General features: G+C 56.7%; 2 protein-coding genes across 2 annotated transcripts; both read left to right on the forward strand.

The window, feature by feature from the left end:
* Window positions 1-7,569: 7,569 nt before the first annotated feature.
* LOC128829510 (olfactory receptor 1E5-like) lies at window positions 7,570-8,517 on the forward strand. The gene has a single exon (XM_054014971.1). It carries the CDS (start codon window positions 7,570-7,572, stop codon window positions 8,515-8,517), a length of 948 nt encoding a protein of 315 aa, XP_053870946.1.
* A 5,908-nt stretch (window positions 8,518-14,425) lies between these two features.
* LOC128829511 (olfactory receptor 1B1-like) lies at window positions 14,426-19,760 on the forward strand. The gene is made up of 3 exons (XM_054014972.1): window positions 14,426-15,362; window positions 19,056-19,105; window positions 19,650-19,760. Exons 1-3 carry the CDS (start codon window positions 14,426-14,428, stop codon window positions 19,758-19,760), a joined length of 1,098 nt encoding a protein of 365 aa, XP_053870947.1.
* Window positions 19,761-20,231: the final 471 nt, after the last annotated feature.

A 20,231-nucleotide genomic window follows, 5' to 3' on the forward strand; every position in this document is an offset into this window, starting at 1 on the left:
ATCTGGATCCATGGCCCCTCCAAGTGACCTGGGACAGAGGTGTCGGGATCTGTACATCCATCAAATTTTTTCCGCTCACACCAACTTCTGGACTTTTTCTCTCCTCCCCTGAGTCTGAAGTTTTCTCATTTGCTCCTTGGTTGTGGCTCTGGCTAATTAATCATGGGAGAGTCGGGGTGAGGATCGGGCACCGAGGGGACCTAGCACTGATTGGGTTCATTAACGCAGGCCCCATGGGGTTCGTTAGCGCTATTCGCCCCCGGGACGAGCGTCCGCAGTCTCAGTGCGGTCTCGGTGTAGCTAATTCTGCTTTTAGTTAGGGGGCGAGTTTCGAGGGGCAGCGGGAGCGGGGGGCTCTCTGAAGGGCTGGGCATGGGAGTTGGGGTGCTTACCCCCAGGCTCCCCCTTCGTCCCCTGCACACTGAATTGTCCATATCAGAGCTGGTGCCCCCTAGAGGGGAAAGACCCCACATCCCATTCCCTGTCCCCCTGAGCCAGCCAGTCCCCCCCCATCCTGGGGCCAGATCAGCACCCCCTAGAGGGGAAATACCCCACGTCCCATTCCCTGCCCCCAACTGTGCCAGCTGCATTTCCCAGGTCTCGCCATCCTGCAATCAGGGCTGAATTCAACAAACGCGTGGACGAGGCTGATCCAGTGGATATGGTGTCCTTGGACTTTCAGAGAGTCTTTGACAAGGTCCCTCACCAAAGGCTCTTACACAAAGTGAGCTGTCATGGGATACGAGGGACGGTCCCCTCATGGATCGGTAACTGTTTAAAAGACAGGAAACAAAGGGTAGGAATAAAGGGTCAGTTTTCAGAATGGAGAGAGGTAAATAGTGGTGTCCCCCAGGGGTCCAGTCCTATTCAACATATTCATAAACGATCTGGAAAAAGGGGTAAACAGGGAGGTGGCAACATTTGCAGATGATATAAAACTGCTCAAGATAGTTCAGTCCCAGGCAGACTGTGAAGAGCTACAAAGGGACCGAACAAAACTGGGTACCCGGGCAAGAAAATGGCAGATGAAATTCAACGTTGATAAATGCAAAGTGATGCACATTGGAAAACAGAATCCCAACTATACATACAATGATGGGATCTAAATTAACTGTTACCACTCGAGAAAGATCTTGGCGTCATTGTGGAGAGTTCTGTGAAAACAGCCACTCAATGTGCAGCGGTGTCAAAAAAGCGTGTTGGGAACCCTTAAGAAAGGGAGAGATAAGATAGGAAATATCCTATTGCCTCTATATAAATCCACGGTACGTGCACACCGTGAATACTGCGTGCGGATGTGCTCGCCCCATCTCAGAAAAGATAGATTGGAATTGGAAAAGGTTCAGAAAAGGGCAACAAAAATGAGCAGGGGTCTGAAACGGCTGCTGTATGAGGAGAGATTAATAAAACTGGGACAGTTCAGCTTGGAAAAGCGACGGCTAAGGGGGGATATGAGCGAGGTCTATAAAATCACGACTGGGGGGGGAAGGTAAATAAGAACGTGTTATTTACTCCTGCCCATAACACAAAAACTGGGGTGACCCGATGAAATTAATAGACAGCAGGTTTCAAACGGACGGAAGGAAGGACTTCTTCACCCAGCAGCCAGTCAACCTGTGGAACTCCTCGCCAGGGGATGTTGTGAAGGCCAAAAGTCGAACTGGATTCATAAAAAGAATGAGAGATGTTCCTGGAGGACAGGTCCATGGACGGCGATTAGCCAAGATGGGCAGGGAGGCAACCCCATGCTCTGGGTGTCTCTAAACGTCCGATGGCCAGGAGCTGGGACTGGCCGACACAGTGGATGGGTCACTTGATATTTGCCCCGTTCTGGTCATTCCCTCTGAAGCACCCGGCACCGGCTACTGTCTGAGACAGGACCCTGAGCTAGACGGACCCTATACGGCAGTTCTTATGTTCTGATTATTTTCCGAGCACAACGTTCTGTGTTGGCCCCTCCTGTAGCTGGCGAATGCCAGGGGAGCCCTGTGGCTTGTGCATCTTCCAATGGGCGCCCCACCCCCAGAAACCCCCAAGCCTGGGTGCTCCTGTATCCCGTGGGGTTCCCCTTCCCCCTCCATTGGAATCCCAAGTCCCCGATTCAAGGGGGAACAGAGAACACAACGGGGGCCAGGGGGGTCTGTAGGAGACTCACCCTTTTTCCTAATCTCTCACCTCAACCTCCCATGCCGAGCCTTCAGCCCGTCCCGGCTTGTCCTGCCTTCAGCAGACGCGGAGAGCAAGTGATCAGAACAGCCCAGGACAGATCTCTCTGGTCCCCTGTCAGGCTTTTTCCCAGACCAAGTGGGCCCAGTTTTGTAACCTTTTCCCACCAGGCAGACTTTCTAAACCATGGCTCATTTTGCCTGGACGCTCTCCGGTTTGTCACCATCTTTCCTGAAGCGCGGGGCCCCCAGAATTGGACACAAACTCCCCCTGGGGCCTCCCCAGTGCCGAGCCGAGCAGGACTTTGATATCCCCCAGAACTAGATTCGCTTCTTCCGCAGCTGCGCCCCGCTGTCGGCTCAGATCCGATTTGTCCCCCGCGGGAACCCCCCAGCCCCGTCGGACACGCGGCCAGCAGCTGCCCGTTTGCTTTTTCCTTCCTCGGAGGCATACGCTGCGCTCGGTCCTTGTCCGATTTCCCCTGCTCGATTTCAGAGCCGTTCTCCGATTCGCCCCGGTCGTTTTCAACCCGAACCCCGGCCCCAAGAGCGCCGGCCGCCCCTCCCCGCGGGGAGTCACCTGCAGGGGTTCGGAGCCGGCTCTCAGTTAGGAAGTTTTTCCTAATGTCCGTCCTGCAATTTAAGCCCATTGCTTCTTGTCCTATCCTCAGACGTTAAAGAGAACAATTTTTCTCCTTCTTGTAACCACGTTTTATGTACTTGGAAACTGTTCTCCCATCCCCTCTCCAGCTTCTCGTCTCCAGACTAAACAAACCCCGTTTTTTCAATCTTCCCCCATAGCTCATGTTTTCTAGATTTTTCATCATGTTTGTTGCTCGTCTCTGGACTTTCTCCAATTTGTCCCCATCTCTCCTGCAACGCGGCGCCCAGAACAGGACCCAATCCTCCAGCTGAGACCGTATCAGGGCGGAAGAATCACTTCTCGTGTCTGGCTTACAACGCTCCTGCTGATACAGCCCAGAACGACGTTGGCTTTTTTTGCAACGGCGTCACACTGTTGACTCATATTTTAGCTTGTGATCCACTCTGACCCCGCAGATCCGTTTCCACCGGACTCCTTCCTAGGCAGTCGTTTCCCTTTGTGTGTGTGCAACGGATTGGTCCTTCCGAAGTGGAGCACTTTGCATTTGTCCTGATTGAATTTCATCCGATTTTCTTCAGACCATTTCTCCAGATCATTTTGAATTTTAATCCTATCCATCAAAACACTTGCAGCCCCTCATAAGAACATAAGAACAGCCAGAGTGGGTCAGACCAAAGGGCCACCTAGCTGTCTACCAACAGTGGCCAATGCCAGGTGCCCCAGAGGGAATGAACAGAACAGGGAATCCTCAAGCGATCAACTCATGTTGAGTTGTTTGCTCTAGCTCCCTCCCAGAGCCCTACTTTCCGGGATCCAGCCCCCATTGTGTAGGTCTGGCCTGACCTCCTAGTTCCTAGATGGCAAACCCTGCATTCGGCTGGATTAAAATGCGCCTAGCTCTGGGGAGTGTCCCATTAGCAGCTTGAGAGCCCTGCTGGGACGCTCACTACATTCTGGGTCTTACAAGACAGTCGCAGCCGCCGTGTGTATCAGCGGCCGGCATTGTGCCTGGGGGATGATTAGGAAAGATCTTTGCACCGTGGGGTGAGCGAAGAGTTTGGCAGGACAGCGGCCAGGGGAGAAACAAGCCCGGTTTGGGAGTGGGGATTGCACAAATGTTTTTCCTGTGGAGGACAACCCAAAATCAAGCTTCTTGGCCAGGTGAGGAACAGCGGCACGTAATGCCACACAGGGATGGCTGGACCAGCGGTGAGATGCAGCCACCTCTGGGGCAGGACAGCCAGGGAATAGCTACATAGAACGCTGCATGGGGACGGCTTGCCCAGTGGTGAGATTCAGCCACCTCTGGGGCAGGACAGCCAGGGAATAGCTACATCGAACACTGCATGGGGATGGCTTGCCCGGCGGTGAGATGCAGCCACCTCTGGGGTGGGGCAGCTGGGAACAGCCGCACATAACGCCCCACTCCCTGTCGCATGGCATCGCCCACCGCCCGGCCCTGCCAGGGGAGAGCGCCCCCAGCTGGACACTCCACACCAATGCCTGCAGCACAGCCTCTGAGCCCCAAGCTTTTGACATGGGGCAGGAGAAATAACGCTGCGTTTTCCACCCTGCCTAGGACGGGCCCCTTCGCTCCCCTAATTGCCAGCGTGCGTTAATTGCTTCTCCTGTGCATCATTAACCTCCCAGCAGCCTGGGAAGGGGGGGCCATCCCTCCACAGTGCCAGGGGGCCCAGCTGTCCACACCCCTTCCCCCGCCTCCCCCATTTATACCCCTCTGCGAGGTGCCAGAGCGGGACCTGCCACCCTTCACCTCGAACGGGGAGGCGTTCAAATCCCCACGTCCGGCCTCGTCTCCGGCTGTCCTTTCCGAGGCCTTGCAAGCGGCGGGAGGCATTTCTCCATGAAGGGATCTGGTGTGGAGCAGGCAGGTCAGTGGTACCACCTTGCCAGTCAGAGCCAGGGCGGGTAACGCAGTGCGTGCCGGGGTCCTAATCCGGGGTGGGGGTATGGCCCAGAGGTTCCTTAAGAGCTGAGCCGGGGGGAAAACCGATTTTCCGCGCCTTCGGCCGGACCCAAGAAAGCCTCACGGTTTCCTTCGGCTCGAACGAAGCGTTTTCCGGCCCCCGAACCAGAACATTTCCGAGGTCCCTTTTCTCTCCAATGCCCATCGGCCGAACCGAACCCTCGGACCGTTTTCATCGCTTGGAAATTTGGGGCCGGGAAGCTGAAATAATTTGGCGACCGTGACGTGAATCCGCGTCGTGGGTGGACTGTCTCAGTCCGGAATCCCACAGCTCCTTTTCCCGGCTGAGTTCAACGCTGGTCCAGAGCGGGTTGAGATCATATGGAGAAAGGCCGCTTAGCGTGACAGGACCGATCAGCCACACAGCCACGCTGGTGGGCGCTGATTATCCCCAGCCCGCTCCTTTCATTCGTTATTGATCGTTATCCGGATCGGCCACTCCGGGCGTCCCGAAATGGCAGGTGACAAATATCACTCTCGGAGGACGGGGGCCACCGGTGAGCACTGGCTGAGAAAACCCCGGGCTCAAGCCCCCATGTCTGTCCATTAGCCTTGGGCAAGATGCTGCACCCGGTCCCTGCCTCAGTTTCCCCATTTGCCTGCCTCTGAAAGGCAGCCTATTGCGGCTATGAGATATTTAATGTTACTCTTAGAAGCAGGATCTCTGGGAAAAGCCTCTCTCCACAAATGTAGCCTGAACAATTATGACACCTGTTTATTGGGGTCACAGATCCCCGGTTCTTTTCTGTGGCAGCTCCGTAGCGTTAATTGAGAGGGTGGAATTCAGGGGAAACACATCCAGAAACTTAATTCTATGCAGACAAGGGGAATGCAAATCAGGAAAGTCAGTAGACATCACAACTGGAATAAGAGAAGGCCAGTAAAGTGGTTCCTGTCTCGCTTCGGGCATGTTTAAAATGCTACGGAGACCTCTGGAGGCCAAGAGAAGTGGAGCCAAGCCGATTCCGTTCACACTGTCTCAGGCACCTGAGGACAAATGGGAGCCGGGTGTGGGAAGTTAAGGAAGGATGTGAATGGAAAGCGGGTTGGCTATCCCCGATGCCTCCATGTGTGGACTCTCTTATTCTGGAATAACACGTCCCCTTTTTCTGGATAGTTTAATCCAGTTCCAAAGTGGGTTAAACTCATACGGAGCAAGGCCGATTCGTTTGACAGGAGCTGTTCTGCACAAAGCCGCCCCCAGCTCTCAATCAGGGATAATAAGAGTTCCTGGGTGTAGGGTAGATAAAATCCAAATGACTGAGAGGGACTCTGACCCTGCAGCACCCAAGTACCTTGCGAAATGGAATATCTTGTAGCAGTGAGTTCCACAGGCCAAGCCATATTGCTCCCACACCCCACATTTTGAGGGATGCTCCTCTTCTTGGCCCCCTTTGCCCCACAGTTTTACCGTTCAAAACAATTGACCCCACCCCACCAACACAGAACACTTGAATCCAGTTTATAAATAGAGTGGGGTGGAGCAGAGGATAGATAGATAGATAGATAGATAGATAGATAGATAGATAGATAGATAGAGGGGTTGTGTGGGGATGGATGGACAGACAGAGGGGATGGATGGGGGTGGATGGACAGATGGGTGTGGGGGGGTGGATGGATGGACAGACAGGGGTGTGTGGGGGGATAGATGGGGGCATGAGGATGGATAGATGGGGGGACAGACAGAGGGTTTGGATGGGGGTGGATGGATGGACAGACAGGGGGGTGGATGGCTAGATAGAGGGGAAGTGTGGGAATAGATAGATGGGGGACAGACAGAGGGTGTGGATGGGGGTGGATGGACAGACAGAGGGTGTGGATGAGGGTGGATGGATGGACAGACAGGGGGGTGGATGCTAGATAGAGGGGAGGTGTGGGAATAGATAGATGGGGGGCATGCGGATGGATAGATGGGGGGACAGACAGATAGCTAGACGGGGTGTGTAGGGATGGATGGACAGACAGAGGGGTGGATTGGGATGGATGGACAGATGGGTGTGTGGGGGTGGATAGATGGACAGACAGAGGGGTGGATGGGAGTGGATGGACAGACAGAGGGGGTGGATGGATGGACAGACAGGGGTGTGTGTGGGGGTGGATGGATAGATAGAGGGGAGGTGTGGGAATAGATAGATGGGGGCATGAGGATGGATAGATGGAGGGACAGACAGAGCGTGTGGATGGGGGTGGATGGATGGACAGACAGGGGGTGGATGCTAGATAGAGGGGAGGTGTGGGAATAGATAGATGGGGGGCATGCGGATGGATAGATGGGGGACAGACAGAGGGATGGAAGGGGTGTGTAGGGATGGACAGACAGACAGAGGGGTGGATTGGGATGGATGGACAGACAGAGGGTGTGGATGGTGGTGGATGGGTGGACAGACAGGGGGGTGGATGGGGGTGGATGGATGGACAGACAGGGGGGTGGATGGCTAGATAGAGGGGAGGTGTGGGAATAGATAGATGGGGGGCATGCGGATGGATAGATGGGGGGACAGACAGAGGGATGGATTGGGATGGATGGACAGACAGAGGGTGTGGATGGGGGTGGATGGATGGACAGACAGGGGGGTGGATGGCTAGATAGAGGGGAGGTGTGGGAATAGATAGATGGGGGGCATGCAGATGGATAGATGGGGGGACAGCCAGATAGCTGGAAGGGGTATGTGGGGATTGACGGATGGGGGGGGATCAGTCGCCAGAAGGGGTGGATGGGGTTCGGCAGGTAGCCGTAGTCTGGAGAGCCCCATGGGCAGGGCATTAGGGGCCAGACCCATAACTCTGTCCTCCGCTCTTCCCCCCGCAGGGCCATGGGGCCGGGAAACGGGACCGGCGTCTCCGAGTTCGTCCTGCTGGGCCTCGCCTCCCGCCCGGCCACGCGCCGCCTGCTCTTCCCCCTCTTCCTGGGCGCTTACCTGGCCACCCTGCTGGGCAACCTGCTGGTGTCCCTGCTGATCCGCCGGGACCCCCGCCTGCGCCGGGCCCCCATGTACTTCTTCCTGGCCCACCTCTCGCTGGCCGACGTGGGCTTCACCTCGGCCGCGGCCCCCACGGCGCTGGGGACCCTGGCGTTCGGGAGCTGGGCGGTGCCTTACGCCGCCTGCCTGGCCCAGAACTACGTCTTCATCACCTTCGGGGTGCTGGAGAACTTCCTGCTGGCCGTCATGGCCTACGACCGCTACCTGGCTGTCTGCCGCCCGCTCCGCTACACCGCCGTGATGAGCCCTGGGCGCCGCTGGGGGCTGGTGGGCACCTCCTGGGGGCTGGCCCAGCTCCACGCCCTGCTGCACACCCTGCTCCTCGCCCGCCTGCCCTTCCCCGCCCGCCCCCACCTCCGCCACTTCTTCTGCGACCTGCGCCAGCTCCTGGCCCTGGCCGACGGCGACACCAGGCCCAACCACGCCGCCGTCTTGGCCGAGGGCAGCATGGTCGTGCTGGGGCCGCTGCTCCTGGTGGCTGGCTCCTACGGGCGCATCGTGGCCACGCTGGCCCGGCTGCCCGCCGCCCGGGGCTGGCGCCGGGCCCTCTCCACCTGCGGGGCCCACCTGGTCACGGTGGCCCTGTTCTATGGCACCGTCATCGGGCTTTTCTTTCGGCCCGCCGGCCACTACGCCCCCTGGCGGGACATGGTGGCCACCCTGCTCTACTCCACCGTCACCCCCCTCCTCAACCCCTTCATCTACAGCCTCCGCAACCAGGAGATGAAGGGGGCTCTCCGGCGGGTGCTGGGGAGGGGGCCGGTGCCCCAGGAAGCCTAGCCCGGGTGGGAGGAGAGCCGGGGGCCGAGGACACGGGGACAGCGAGGGCTTGGGGATAAGGTGGCCGGCGGGGACGTGGGAGGATTGGTCCAGTCCCTCATGCCTGGGAGAGGAGTAGGGTCTAGTGGTTAGAGCAGGGGGGAGCAGGGAGCCAGGACTCCTGGGTTCTCTCCCTGGCTCTGGGAGGGGAGTGGAATCTAGTGGTTAGAGCAGGGGGGTTGGGAGCCAGGACTCCTGGGTTCTCTCCCTGGCTCTGGGAGGGGAGTGGGGTCTGGTGGTTAGAGGTGGGGAGCGGGGAGCCAGGACTCCTGGGTTCTCTCCCTGGCCCTGGGCCTGGAGCAGGGTTTACTGAGTCAGAGGGGCGGGGCTGGGAGTTACAACTCCTGGCCCCGAACATGGAAGCAGGTGAATTGCTGCCGTCGATGAGAAGCAGGGGCCCATCCCACTGTATTATCCCCCTGCTGCGGTGGAACAGGGCAATGGGTCCATCTAGCCCGGTAGCCCGTCTTCAAGTGGCTGGTGGCAGGGGGAAGTGCAAAGCGCCCTCTGGTGGGGATTAGGAGTTTCCCTGGCCCACCGCGGTAGCGTTCCCCCAAAGTCAGCACGCAGGGGGACAGTCTGGGCTCGTCTGACTCTGGCCTTCCGGGGCCCCCACTCCTGGTTTAGGTCTTGTGGCAGAGAGTTCCGCAGGCTGCCGGTGACAATCAAAGGAGTTTCTTTTGTTCCTCATTCGAATCTGTGGCTTTTCCGTGTCCGCCCGGGGCGGATAAAACACGCTGTTCCGGTCCGTGGGAAACGCTGACATTCTGAAGCTTGATTTTATATTTCAAACGCAGCCGAAAAGCCGCAGTTGCCCCGGAGATGAAAATCCTGAATAATGTTGATTGGCCGCCCCTGGAAATGTGCCATTTCTGCAGTCACCGGCTTTCCTTTCCGTAAGGGAAATGGGTGTCATTTCAATAAAGTCCATTTGCCTTGATCCAAATACTGTTATTAACGGAACAGCCGGGCTAGCTGGATTCGCTTTTTTAATTGCTCACCGGCGCTAACGAGAAAAACTGACAGCGGGGCGAAGTGACCCGGGACCGTTTCAGGGTTCGATTTCAGGACATTCCTTTGTCTGTCTTGACACGTGATGTGGACGGGGTGTGATTTGACAACGATAAACTTTGATCTTTCGGAATCTCAGCCTCTCCTGTCGTTAACTAATTATTGTCTGACACCACCACCACCCCCCGCATCATTTGGACACCCCCAGTCAATTTCCCACAACGGTGGAAATGTACATCAATAAAAACGGGGGGGGAGGGCAGAGAGGAGCTAACTGTGGGCAGGCGGGGGACTCGGGGAGGGCGCGGAGTGGGGGCAGAAAGAGGAGGAACGAGGGTGGGGCCTTGGGGGGAGGGGTGGGGCCTCAGGGGTGGAGCATCCCCCCAGGCAAAAATAAAAGTCAGCACCAATGGGATGTATAAATAAGGGAATCGTGAGTAGGAGCAGAGAGGTGATTTGATTGGGATTCAGCTGGGATCCTAGAAGTCCCTGAGTCACATGGCCCCGGGGGGAAAATAAATCCTTCCTGACCGCTGCACTGCCCTGAAGCATGAGAGTGGATCCTGGTCATGGGCTTACTGTCAAGCTGCCAGGATCATGCGTAGGCTGAGGGTTTCTCTCCCATGGCCCACGAAGGGAGGAGACAGCCTGAGGGACCCACAGGAGGGGATGAGCTAAATGGAAATTGAAGGGAAGGGACGTGGAAGGGCAGAGCTGAGGCATCACCTCGGTCCTGTTTTGGGGTCTCCCCTGTGCAGCTCTGGGTCCAAAGGAGCACTGGCCAGTGGAGGGGGCCCATTTTATCTCCCTCCCTCCTGCACATGCCGGCTGGCGTCTGGGACAGCCCCAGATCTTTGCAGTCTCCCCCATGTTCCTCCCCATCACCGAAATCCCGTCTTAGCCTCTCTCATCAGGGAGCTCGAGCAAAACCGTGTGCTGACCCCCCACCCCCACCCCTTCCAGTCCCGACCTGCCGACAGGTCTCAGGTTTGAAATGTTGAGCTGTGGTGGGAAAACCCAGCCAAAGGGCCCTGAGCCATTCCTAGCCATGACACGCAACCCACTGGCCGGCCCTGGCCGAGTCCTTGCCCCATTCCTTGCCTCAGTTTCCCCTCCCACCTAGCTCCCCTTCGCTGCCTCTCACTACGTGTCCGTGCAGTGACGATTCACCCTCCGATGTCCTTCTACGCTGGCCTATCTCCCAGATCCCCATCGAGATCAGGGTCCCATCGTGCCGGGTGCTGCCCAGACCCCAACACCCTCATGGAGGGTCCACAGCCATCCTGGAATCCTGGGCCCAGTTCTGGGGAGACCCGGTTTTAAAAGGAGGTTGAAAATCGGAGCAGGAGCAGAAGAGAGACGCAAACATGATTCAAGCCCCGTAGAGCCCAACCCAACGGGACCTAGCGACAAGGGGCAGGTCCGGATGGGGCAAACAACTGAACCAGCTCGGATCACCTCAGCTCCCCTCCTCCTGTCTCTGCCGGCGGCTGCCGGCCGCTGTCCCCGCATTAAACTCTGTGGGTGCAGGGCCACGGCGCCGACTGAAAATAGGGGGGTGTATTTGTAACGGTGAGCGTAGTTGGCCATCGGCATCACCTCCCAAGGGCGGGGATGGGGCTTCCGTCACGGGCAACTTGTCAAAGCAGCAGGAGGGTTTTTCCTAAACAATCTGCCCTAGGAACTGTTTGGGGGACTTCCTCCAAGCTGTGTAATTCACCCAGGAGGTCAGGAAATCTACGAGATGGCGCAGAGGGCTGGGCTGGGTCAGGAAATAATTTGACCCCTTGGAGCTACGGCCCATTGACCCCCAGCTGGGATCTGCCCCATTGACTCCAATGGAGCTACGGCCCATGGACCCCAGCTGGGATCTGCCCCATTGACTCCAATGGAGCTATGGCCCATGGACCCCAGCTGGGATCTGTCCCATTGACTCCATTGGAGCTACGGCCCATGGACCCCAGCTGGGATCTGCCCCATTGACTCCAATGGAGCTACGGCCCATGGACCCCAGCTGGGATCTGCCCCATTGACTCCAATGGAGCTACGGCCCATGGACCCCAGCTGGTATCTGGCCCCATTGACTCCAATGGAGCTACGGCCCATGGACCCCAGCTGGGATCTGCCCCATTGACTCCAATGGAGCCACGTCCCATTGACCCCAGCTGGGATCTGCCCCATTGACTCCAATGGAGCTACGGCCCATGGACCCCAGCTGGTATCTGGCCCCATTGACTCCAATGGAGCTACGGCCCATGGACCCCAGCTGGGATCTGCCCCATTGACTCCAATGGAGCCACGTCCCATTGACCCCAGCTGGGATCTGCCCCATTGACTCCAATGGAGCTACGGCCCATGGACCCCAGCTGGGATCTGGCCCCATTGACTCCAGTGGAGCTACGGCCCATGGACCCCAGCTGGGATCTGGCCCCATTGACTCCAGTGGAGCTACGGCCCATGGACCCCAGCTGGGATCTGGCCCCATTGACTCCAGTGGAGCTACGGCCCATTGACCCCAGCTGGGATCTGCCCCATTGACTCCAATGGAGCCACATCCCATTGACCCCAGCTGGGATCTGCCCCATTGACTCCAATGGAGCTACGGCCCATGGACCCCAGCTGGGATCTGCCCCATTGACTCCATTGGAGCTACGGCCCATGGACCCCAGCTGGGATCTGCCCCATTGACTCCAATGGAGCTACGGCCCATGGACCCCAGCTGGGATCTGGCACTTCCTTTGTTCTCCTGCTGGTCTCTGCTCGGAGTCCCTTGGGGTCGCCTGTGTGTGAATAAATCTCCTTGTGGGATCCTGGTTTTGCTGATTCTGTGCTGGAGTCATTCCTGAGCCGTCCTGTTCCTCAGCGCCCGACTCTCCTCCCATCTCCTGCCCCCTCGGAGAGGGATGTCGCTGCTGCTGCCGGTAGGGGGGTGCAGGCTGGGAGGGGGCGACAGGCACGGCAGGGGCCGAGAGAAACCAGGTTTGGGGAGAGGTGGAATCGGATCCCCTGTTCTGGGGGGCTTAGCTCCTCGGTGCCTGACGTGCGAGGGGCTGGGGACAGAGCCTGGAGCTGTGTGGTTGTGTGATTGTGTGTTTTGTGTTGTGCTATGAATGGGCAGTTGTGTGCCCCATGCAGCTGGCTGACAACATTCAGGTGGGGTCAGTTCCCCCCCAGAAAACAGACTTTCATCCACGTTCCGTAATGACAGGAACCTTCATTCCGAGAAGGTTAAAAACGTCCTTTCGAGCCCCGCGCGGCTTTTCTCTTGCGTAAAGCGTTTCTTTTCCTGTTATCCCAGCCCCATAGCTCTGTTACGCTCCTCAGATCACATCCAACAGCCCGTCTTTCCCGGCGACTGGGAACGAGTGGATTTGTGCCCGTACCCGTTGATTTCGCGCCAAACAAAGATTTCCAGCGGTAATCATGGGAACGCGCAGGCCGGGCAAGTGAGAAAAATGCGGCTGGCGGACTAAGATTCAATCGACGGATACTTTCTTTGCATCTTTTGAAAGGTGAGGTGAACCATTTGGGCTTTCGGGGTTCCTATGCCTGTAACGGGCTGAACGTCAGCATCGCTTGTCGTGAACTTGTTCTGTTTCTTTGTGGCACCTTAGAGACTAGCAAATTTATTTGGGCATAAGCTTTCGTGGGCTACAGCCCACTTCACCAGCTTTAGCCCACGAAAGCTTATGCCCAAATAAATTTGCTAGTCTGTAAGGTGCCACAAGGACTCCTCGGTTTTTTGCTGATACAGACTAGCACGGCTACCACTGAAACCTGAGTTCTGTTTCTGACGCCCCTGCTGGTCTAGCCCCCTCCAATTTCCCGCATTTAAATGGATCGAATTGGAAAGGAAACCCTTAAAACCACGGCACGACGTTAGCCATCGCAATCATAGAGAAATAACCAAATTGTGCCCGGCCGTTCGGTTGTGCTTTGAGGTTAGCAGAACGAAACGTCTTTCCACAATCGAGGCAAAAAGACGCCACCGTTTTTCTGAATTTTTCTTCTCATGGGGGACGGGGGAGGGGGGGAACCTTTTACAAACTGTCGGGGGTTGCCCCCGAATGGAAATTGGGTTTTCTGAAATGCTCTGGCGTGGGGGCGGTGTTTGGACGTGTGCGTGTTTGTTGTTTGTAGCCTGTGCCTGTGTCTGTGTCTGGGGAGGCGGGTGTGGTGTTGGTGCGTTGGATCCCAGGGGTCCCTTGCGGTCCCGTGAACCCCACTTCCCAGAGCACCTGGGCTCCTGGGGAGGGTCCTGACACCCAGCCTCCCCCCCTTGCTCTAACCTGCCAGAGCTGGGAAGAGAACCCAGGAGTCCTGGCCCCCAGCACCCCCCACTCCCCCAGACACAGTCCAAACACCTTTTCCAGAACTGGAATCAGAATCCTAGAGTATGATTGTGTGTGAGGGCTGGGAGCCAGGAGGCCTGGGTTCTCTCCCTGGCTCTGGGAGGGGAGTGGGGTCTGGTGGGTTAGATGTGGGGGAGCTGGGAGCCAGGACTCCTGGGTTCTCTCCCTGGCTCTGGGAGGGGAGTGGGGGCTGGTGGTTAGAGCGGGGGTGCTGGGAGCCAGGACTCCTGGGTTCTCTCCCTGGCGCTGGGAGGGGAGTGGGGTATGGTGGTTAGAGCAGGGGGGTTGGGAGCCAGGACTCCTGGGTTCTCTCCCTGGCTCTGGGAGGGGAGTGGGGTCTGGTGGGTTAGAGCGGGGGGGGCTGGGAGCCAGGATGCCTGGGTTCTCTCCCTGGCTCTGGGAGGGGAGTGGGGTCTGGTGGTTAGAGCAGGGGGCTGGGAGCCAGGACTCCTGGGTTCTACTCCCCGGTCTTTGACCCGGGCTCCCTGCCTTCTCCCCACAGCCCCATGGGTTGTGAGAACGGCAGCGAAATCTCCGAGTTCATTCTGCTGGGCCTGTCGTCCCGCCCAGGCCCTCAGCCCTTCCTCGTTCTCCTCTTCCTCCCGCTCTACGTGGCCGGCGTTCTGGGCAACTCCCTGATGGTGGCTCTGATCACGGTGGACCCCCGGCTCCACAGCCCCATGTACTCCCTCCTCCGCAGCCTCTCACTGGTGGACGTGGGCCTGCTCTCGGTCACCGTCCCCCAGGCGCTGGCCCACGCCCTCTCTGGCCACCGGGCCGTGCCCTTCCGTGCCTGCCTGGCCCAGTTCTTTTTCTTCTACGTCTTCGGCGTCTCCGACACGTTGCTCTTGGCCGCCATGGCCCTGGACCGCTACGTGGCCATCTGCGACCCGCTGCGCTACCCGGCCGTGATGAGCCCCCGGGTCTGCCGGCGCCTGGTGGCCTCCTGCCTCGGCCTGGCCGTCCTCCACTCCGCCTTCCACGCCGGGCTGCTGCTGAGACTCACCTACCGGGGCGGGAACCGGCTGCCCCACTTCTTCTGCGACCACCAGCCCCTGCTACGTCTGTCCTGCTCCCCGACGCGGGTCAACGAGGCGGCCATCTTCTTCGAGGGCGGCCTGGTCATCCTGGGGCCCTTTCTCTTCATTGCGGCCAGCTACGCCCGCATCGGCCGGGCCGTGCTCCAGCGGCCGGCTTCGGAGAGGCGCCGGGCCCTCTCCACCTGCGGCTCCCACCTCACCATGGTGGCTTTGTTCTACGGGGCCATCGTCGGGGTCTACTTCCAGCCCGGGGCCAGCTACTCGGCCCCCCGGGGGGCTGTCTTCTCCGTCATGTACACCATCGTCACCCCGGCCGCCAACCCCTTCGTCTACAGCCTGCGCAACAAGGACGTCCAGGGGGCTCTGCGGAGACTCATGGGGAGGGGGCGGTTTCTCCCAGAAGGCATGAGCCTTGGGGCCCTGGGGAAGGGGACTGGCTGGCTTAGGGGGGTGGGGAATGGGGCACGGGGCCTGGCCCCTCAAAGAGGTGTCAACTCCCATCCAGCCACAGCATGATAGACAGGCTGGCTCAGGGGGGCGGGGAATGGGGCAGGGGGCCTTTCCCCTCTAGGGGGCGCTAGTTCCCATCCAGCCCCAGGGCGGGGGTCTGACTGGTTCAGACGGGTAGGGAACAGGGCCTTTCCTGTCTGTCCATGATGAAAATACAGACCTTTAAAGCCTTTGGCCTGATCCAGGCTACATCGTCCCTGTGACGCTGGCAGGCCAGGGGCGTTTGGCATTGGGACTTTATGGTGCGGCCGCAGGACGCCGTGTATTACTGGCATGTATTACCATGGTGCAGTGCCTGCTTTGTGACTATAGAAATGTTTGCTAAGACTGGGAACACCCTGGTCAGGGGAGATGCGTCACCCAGGGTGAAATGCTCGGGGTCCTCCCAGCAAACATCGGGCGCTAGATATCGGTGGACGTGAGCTCCCCTCATAGGCCTGGGATCCCCGGCTGGTTAGCCCTACAGACCGCAGAGACCTCACGTATTATAGCCTCTTTGGGCTGTCTCTGCATGGAATAGGACGCTGCATGGAATGGGGTGACCGTTTATAATATTATTGAGACCAACCTTACAAAATTGCAACGAATCTTACCAGATACGCCATGTGAGGTATCAGCGGGAAAGGTAGGATTGGCTAACTATGATAATCACGGCTCTACGTAGGTAGCATTAGTGTATGATGAGTTATAAATACGTGTGGTAGAGTTGTACATCCAACTTGTGCTGTGTTTCTGGAGATTGGCACCGGCACGAGCCAGCCTGCTTGATGGCCCATCAAAGGCCATCAGCAGGACATGTAGGGCCAGGCCGGTGGACAGAGACCTCTCAGGCTTTTCCATGCCATGTGCTGTGAAGCTTGTGTTTGGGACACGGGATGTAGACGCCATATGTCAAAGGATATAAAAAGGCAGCTGCATCTTCTCCATTTTGTCTTCAGTCCTGCTCCTCCCCTCTGGAGTCACTTCTCTACAAATTGAATCTATTTCCCCGTGTTAAATATCTTCACACCTCTTGGCAACTGGCTGAAATGGGCCATCTTGATTCTCACGACAAAAGTTTTTTTTTCTCCTGCTGTTAATAGCTCATCTTAATTAATTAGCCTCTTAGAGTTGGTCGGGCAACTTCCACCTTTTCATGTTCTCTATGTATATATAGATCTCCTCACTAGATGTTCCATTCTATGCATCCGAAGAAGTGGGCTGTAGCCCACGAAAGCTTATGCTCAAATACACGTGTTAGTCTCTAAGGTGCCACAAGTCCTCCTGTTCTTTTTGCGGATACAGACTAACACGGCTGCTACTCTGAAACTTCTCTACAAACTGAAGCTCTGAACAAAGGACTGACTGACCCATCCACGTGGTGGGTGTGTTCCAGAGGGACTTTACAATCCAGCAAACTCACCAGTGCTGCTTAGAACCTGATATATAGACTTTGACGTCATAGACTCATAGACTTTAAGGTCAGAAGGGACCATTATGATCATCTAGTCTGACCTCCTGCACGACGCAGGCCACAGAATCTCACCCACCCACTCCCAGAACAAACCCCTGACCTATGTCTGAGCTATTGAAATCCTCAAATCGTAGTTTAAAGACTTCAAGGTGCAGAGAATCCTCCGGCAAGTGACCCGTGCCCCATGCTGCAGAGGAAGCCGGAAAAAAAACCCTGCCAATCTGCCCTGGAGGAAAATTCCTTCCCGACCCCAAATCTGGCGATCAGCTAAACCCTGAGCATGTGGGCAAGACTCACCAGCCAGACACCCAGGAAAGAATTCTCTGTAGTAACTCAGATCCCACCCCATCTAACATCCCATCACAGCCATTGGGCATATTTACCGCTAATAGTCAAAGATCAATGAATTGCCAAAATGAGGCTATCCCATCACACCATCCCCTCCATAAACTTATCAAGCTTAGTCTTGAAGCCAGATATGTCTTTTGCCCCCACTGCTCCCCTTGGAAGGTTGTTCCAGAACTTCACTCCTCTGAAACCTTCGTCTAATTTCAAGTCTAAACTTCCTGATGGCCAGTTTATATCCATTTGTCTTTGTATGTATGTGAGTGCTTTACCATGTAACAACACTCTTCTCGTTCTTCCTTTCTGTTATAATAAACCTTTCATTTTAGATACTAAAGGACTGGCCGGCAGCATGGTATTTTGGGTCAGATCCAACCTAATATTGACCTGGTAACGTGGCCGGCCCTTTGGGGTCAGAAGAACATTTCATTTAGTGAGCAGAGTTTTTAAATAACTTCTCACTGTACTGATTGGGAGCCAGTCTGTGACTGGTTGGTGAGTCTAACTTCAGTATTACCCACCAGTCTGAGGAGTGTCCTTGGCATTTTCAGGGAGGGCTACCCTAGGCACCAACAGCTCACAGCGTGTCTTTCATGGTGCAAATAATTCCCTCGTTTCTCTCTCCTGGTGAATAAATCTTTAGTTCATTACAGGATTGGCAGCAAGTGCCGTCTTTGCCATCCACCCCCTCTATCTATCCCCACACACCCACACACCCATCTATCTCTCTGTTTACCCATCCCCATACCCCTATCTATCATCTATCTATCTATCTATCCCCATCCACCCCCCTTCTCTCTCCCTATCCCCATCCACCCCCTCTATCTATCTATCTATCCTCACCCACCCCCTCTATCTATCTATCCCCATCCACCCCGTATCTATCTCCATCCATCCCCTCTATCTATCTATCCCCATCCACACACCCCTCTCTCTATCTATCCCCATCCACCCCCTTCTCTCTCTCTATCCCCAGCCACCCCTTCTCTCTCCCTATCCCCATCCACCCCCTCTATCTATCTATCCCCATCCACACACCCTTCTCTCTCTCTCTATCCCGTACACCCTGTGACATACCCCTGGGGTATAACCTAGCCTGCGGGACCGCTGAGCCCTCTTAAACTCTCCAGCCTGGCCTGTCTCTCCTGACGCCAGACCACTGACCAGCTACGAGCCTCTCCAGGTGCTGTGATCACTCAGCCATCAACACACAGGGACACCCCCAGCTGAGTTGCAGGAACGCTCTCTCAGCCACTCATGAATTATACACAGGGAGACCCCAGCCAATTTCCCCAGACCACCCGCCTTGCGCGCCGGAGGTGTCCCCTCGTACGCCGCTCAGGACCTTCCCTTGAACAGTGCAAGCTCATTCATTCGTTCGCCCCCTCCTCAAAGGGAAGTGGACGCACACCCGCCTTTGTAATTGGAGTAGATTCCCCAACCACTTGTGACAAACTCACTGGGCAGGATAAACGGTTACACTGAGTTTATTAACTGCAGACAGCTCGATGGTAAGTGGTGGGCACAGAGGTCAAAGTTGGTTACCTAGGAAATAAAAATAGAGTCGCAGGCTAAATGTGAAACTTTATCAGACGAAGCAAGATTGGCATCAGACGGCTTTTCTCCCGTCCCCTCGGCCGGACGTTCCAGGCAGCTCCCGGTTCTCAATACACAGGCTGGATTCCCTTCCAGCCTGGGACCAATCTCCCCAGTTCAAAGTCCAGGTGATGCGGGAGGGGAGAGGCCCAGTGGTGACGTTATGGACCCTCGTTGATACTTTCTCTCCAGGTGCTGGAAAGCTCCTGGCCGTGACGTGGGGGTCAGGCCGTCCCCATGGGGTACGTGCCCCCTCTAAGCAGTCTCCAGGAGAGTGGATTCTTCTTGATGGGCCCTCAACGCCTGTCTAGCCAATCGAGATATAAATCCGTCTTGTCCGTGTGCTGCTCCTTTCGTGCCACTGAAAGGCCGGCTGTAGGCGTTCCCACTGGCCACGTATTTCAGTGACAAACACGCAGCAATACCTCCTCGCTCCCCATCCAACGAGACCACCCGCCAGCCACCCGGGCAGCAACGTTCAGCCGACCGTGTTGTCTCAAACATTACCTCGCAAGGCACACGTTGCCCCAAACCCATCACAACCACATCACCGGGGTGAATATGGGGATGCTATTTTGAGGTACCGAGTGTCACAGGCCCCGTTCTGCAATTTTCCCCCATCCTCTTTTTAAAGGCGCACCCCAAAACTGGGCTCCAGCTACAGTCGCACCAGGGCCAAACACACACGGAAAATCACCTCTCTGCTCCAACTCCAGGTTCCCCTGGTAGAGGTGCCTGATTGGCCACAGTGCAGGTGACAACTGGTGGTTGTGCCCTGTCTCTCAGCTCCCAGAGTCCCCCGCCTCCAGCTCAGTGCAGCGGGGCCTGGAGACCCCCAGCGGCCCTAAGCACCTGAACCAGCCTGCGTCCCGCCGAGGGAGTCGCACCCGCCGCTGACGAGGGCAAAGCGCCGCGACCTCCCCCAAGGGCCTTTTGCTAACGAGCCCAGCTGGGAGGCGGCCCCATTGGAACTCCGCAGACTGAAAGGCGAATTAACGGGGGCCCCGGAGAGCCCTGAGCCATCTGCCCGGCACTGGAAAACCAGAGCTAACGAGAGGAAGTTATTGCTGGGCGTCTGAGTGGGACAGAGATGATGACTTAAGAAGACAACCCAAAAAGATGACTCAACTAGATGACAGCTCAAACAGAAGACTCTAGAAAAAAGATGACTCAGGAAGAAGACAGCTCCAAAAGAGGACATCAGAAGAAAGTTACTAAAGAAGACAACAACAGAAGAAGATGAAGGAAGACAATGGCTGTAACAAAGTGGGAATTTTTTGATGACGCCTTATGTGTGCCTCAGTTTCCCCTATAGGCTGCATTGTTACCTAGTGGGTGAAAAGGGACAGTTTGCCCTCGGGGCAGGTG

Source organism: Malaclemys terrapin (genome assembly GCF_027887155.1).
Source record: "Malaclemys terrapin pileata isolate rMalTer1 chromosome 20 unlocalized genomic scaffold, rMalTer1.hap1 SUPER_20_unloc_2, whole genome shotgun sequence".
Taxonomy (NCBI): Eukaryota; Metazoa; Chordata; order Testudines; family Emydidae; genus Malaclemys; species Malaclemys terrapin.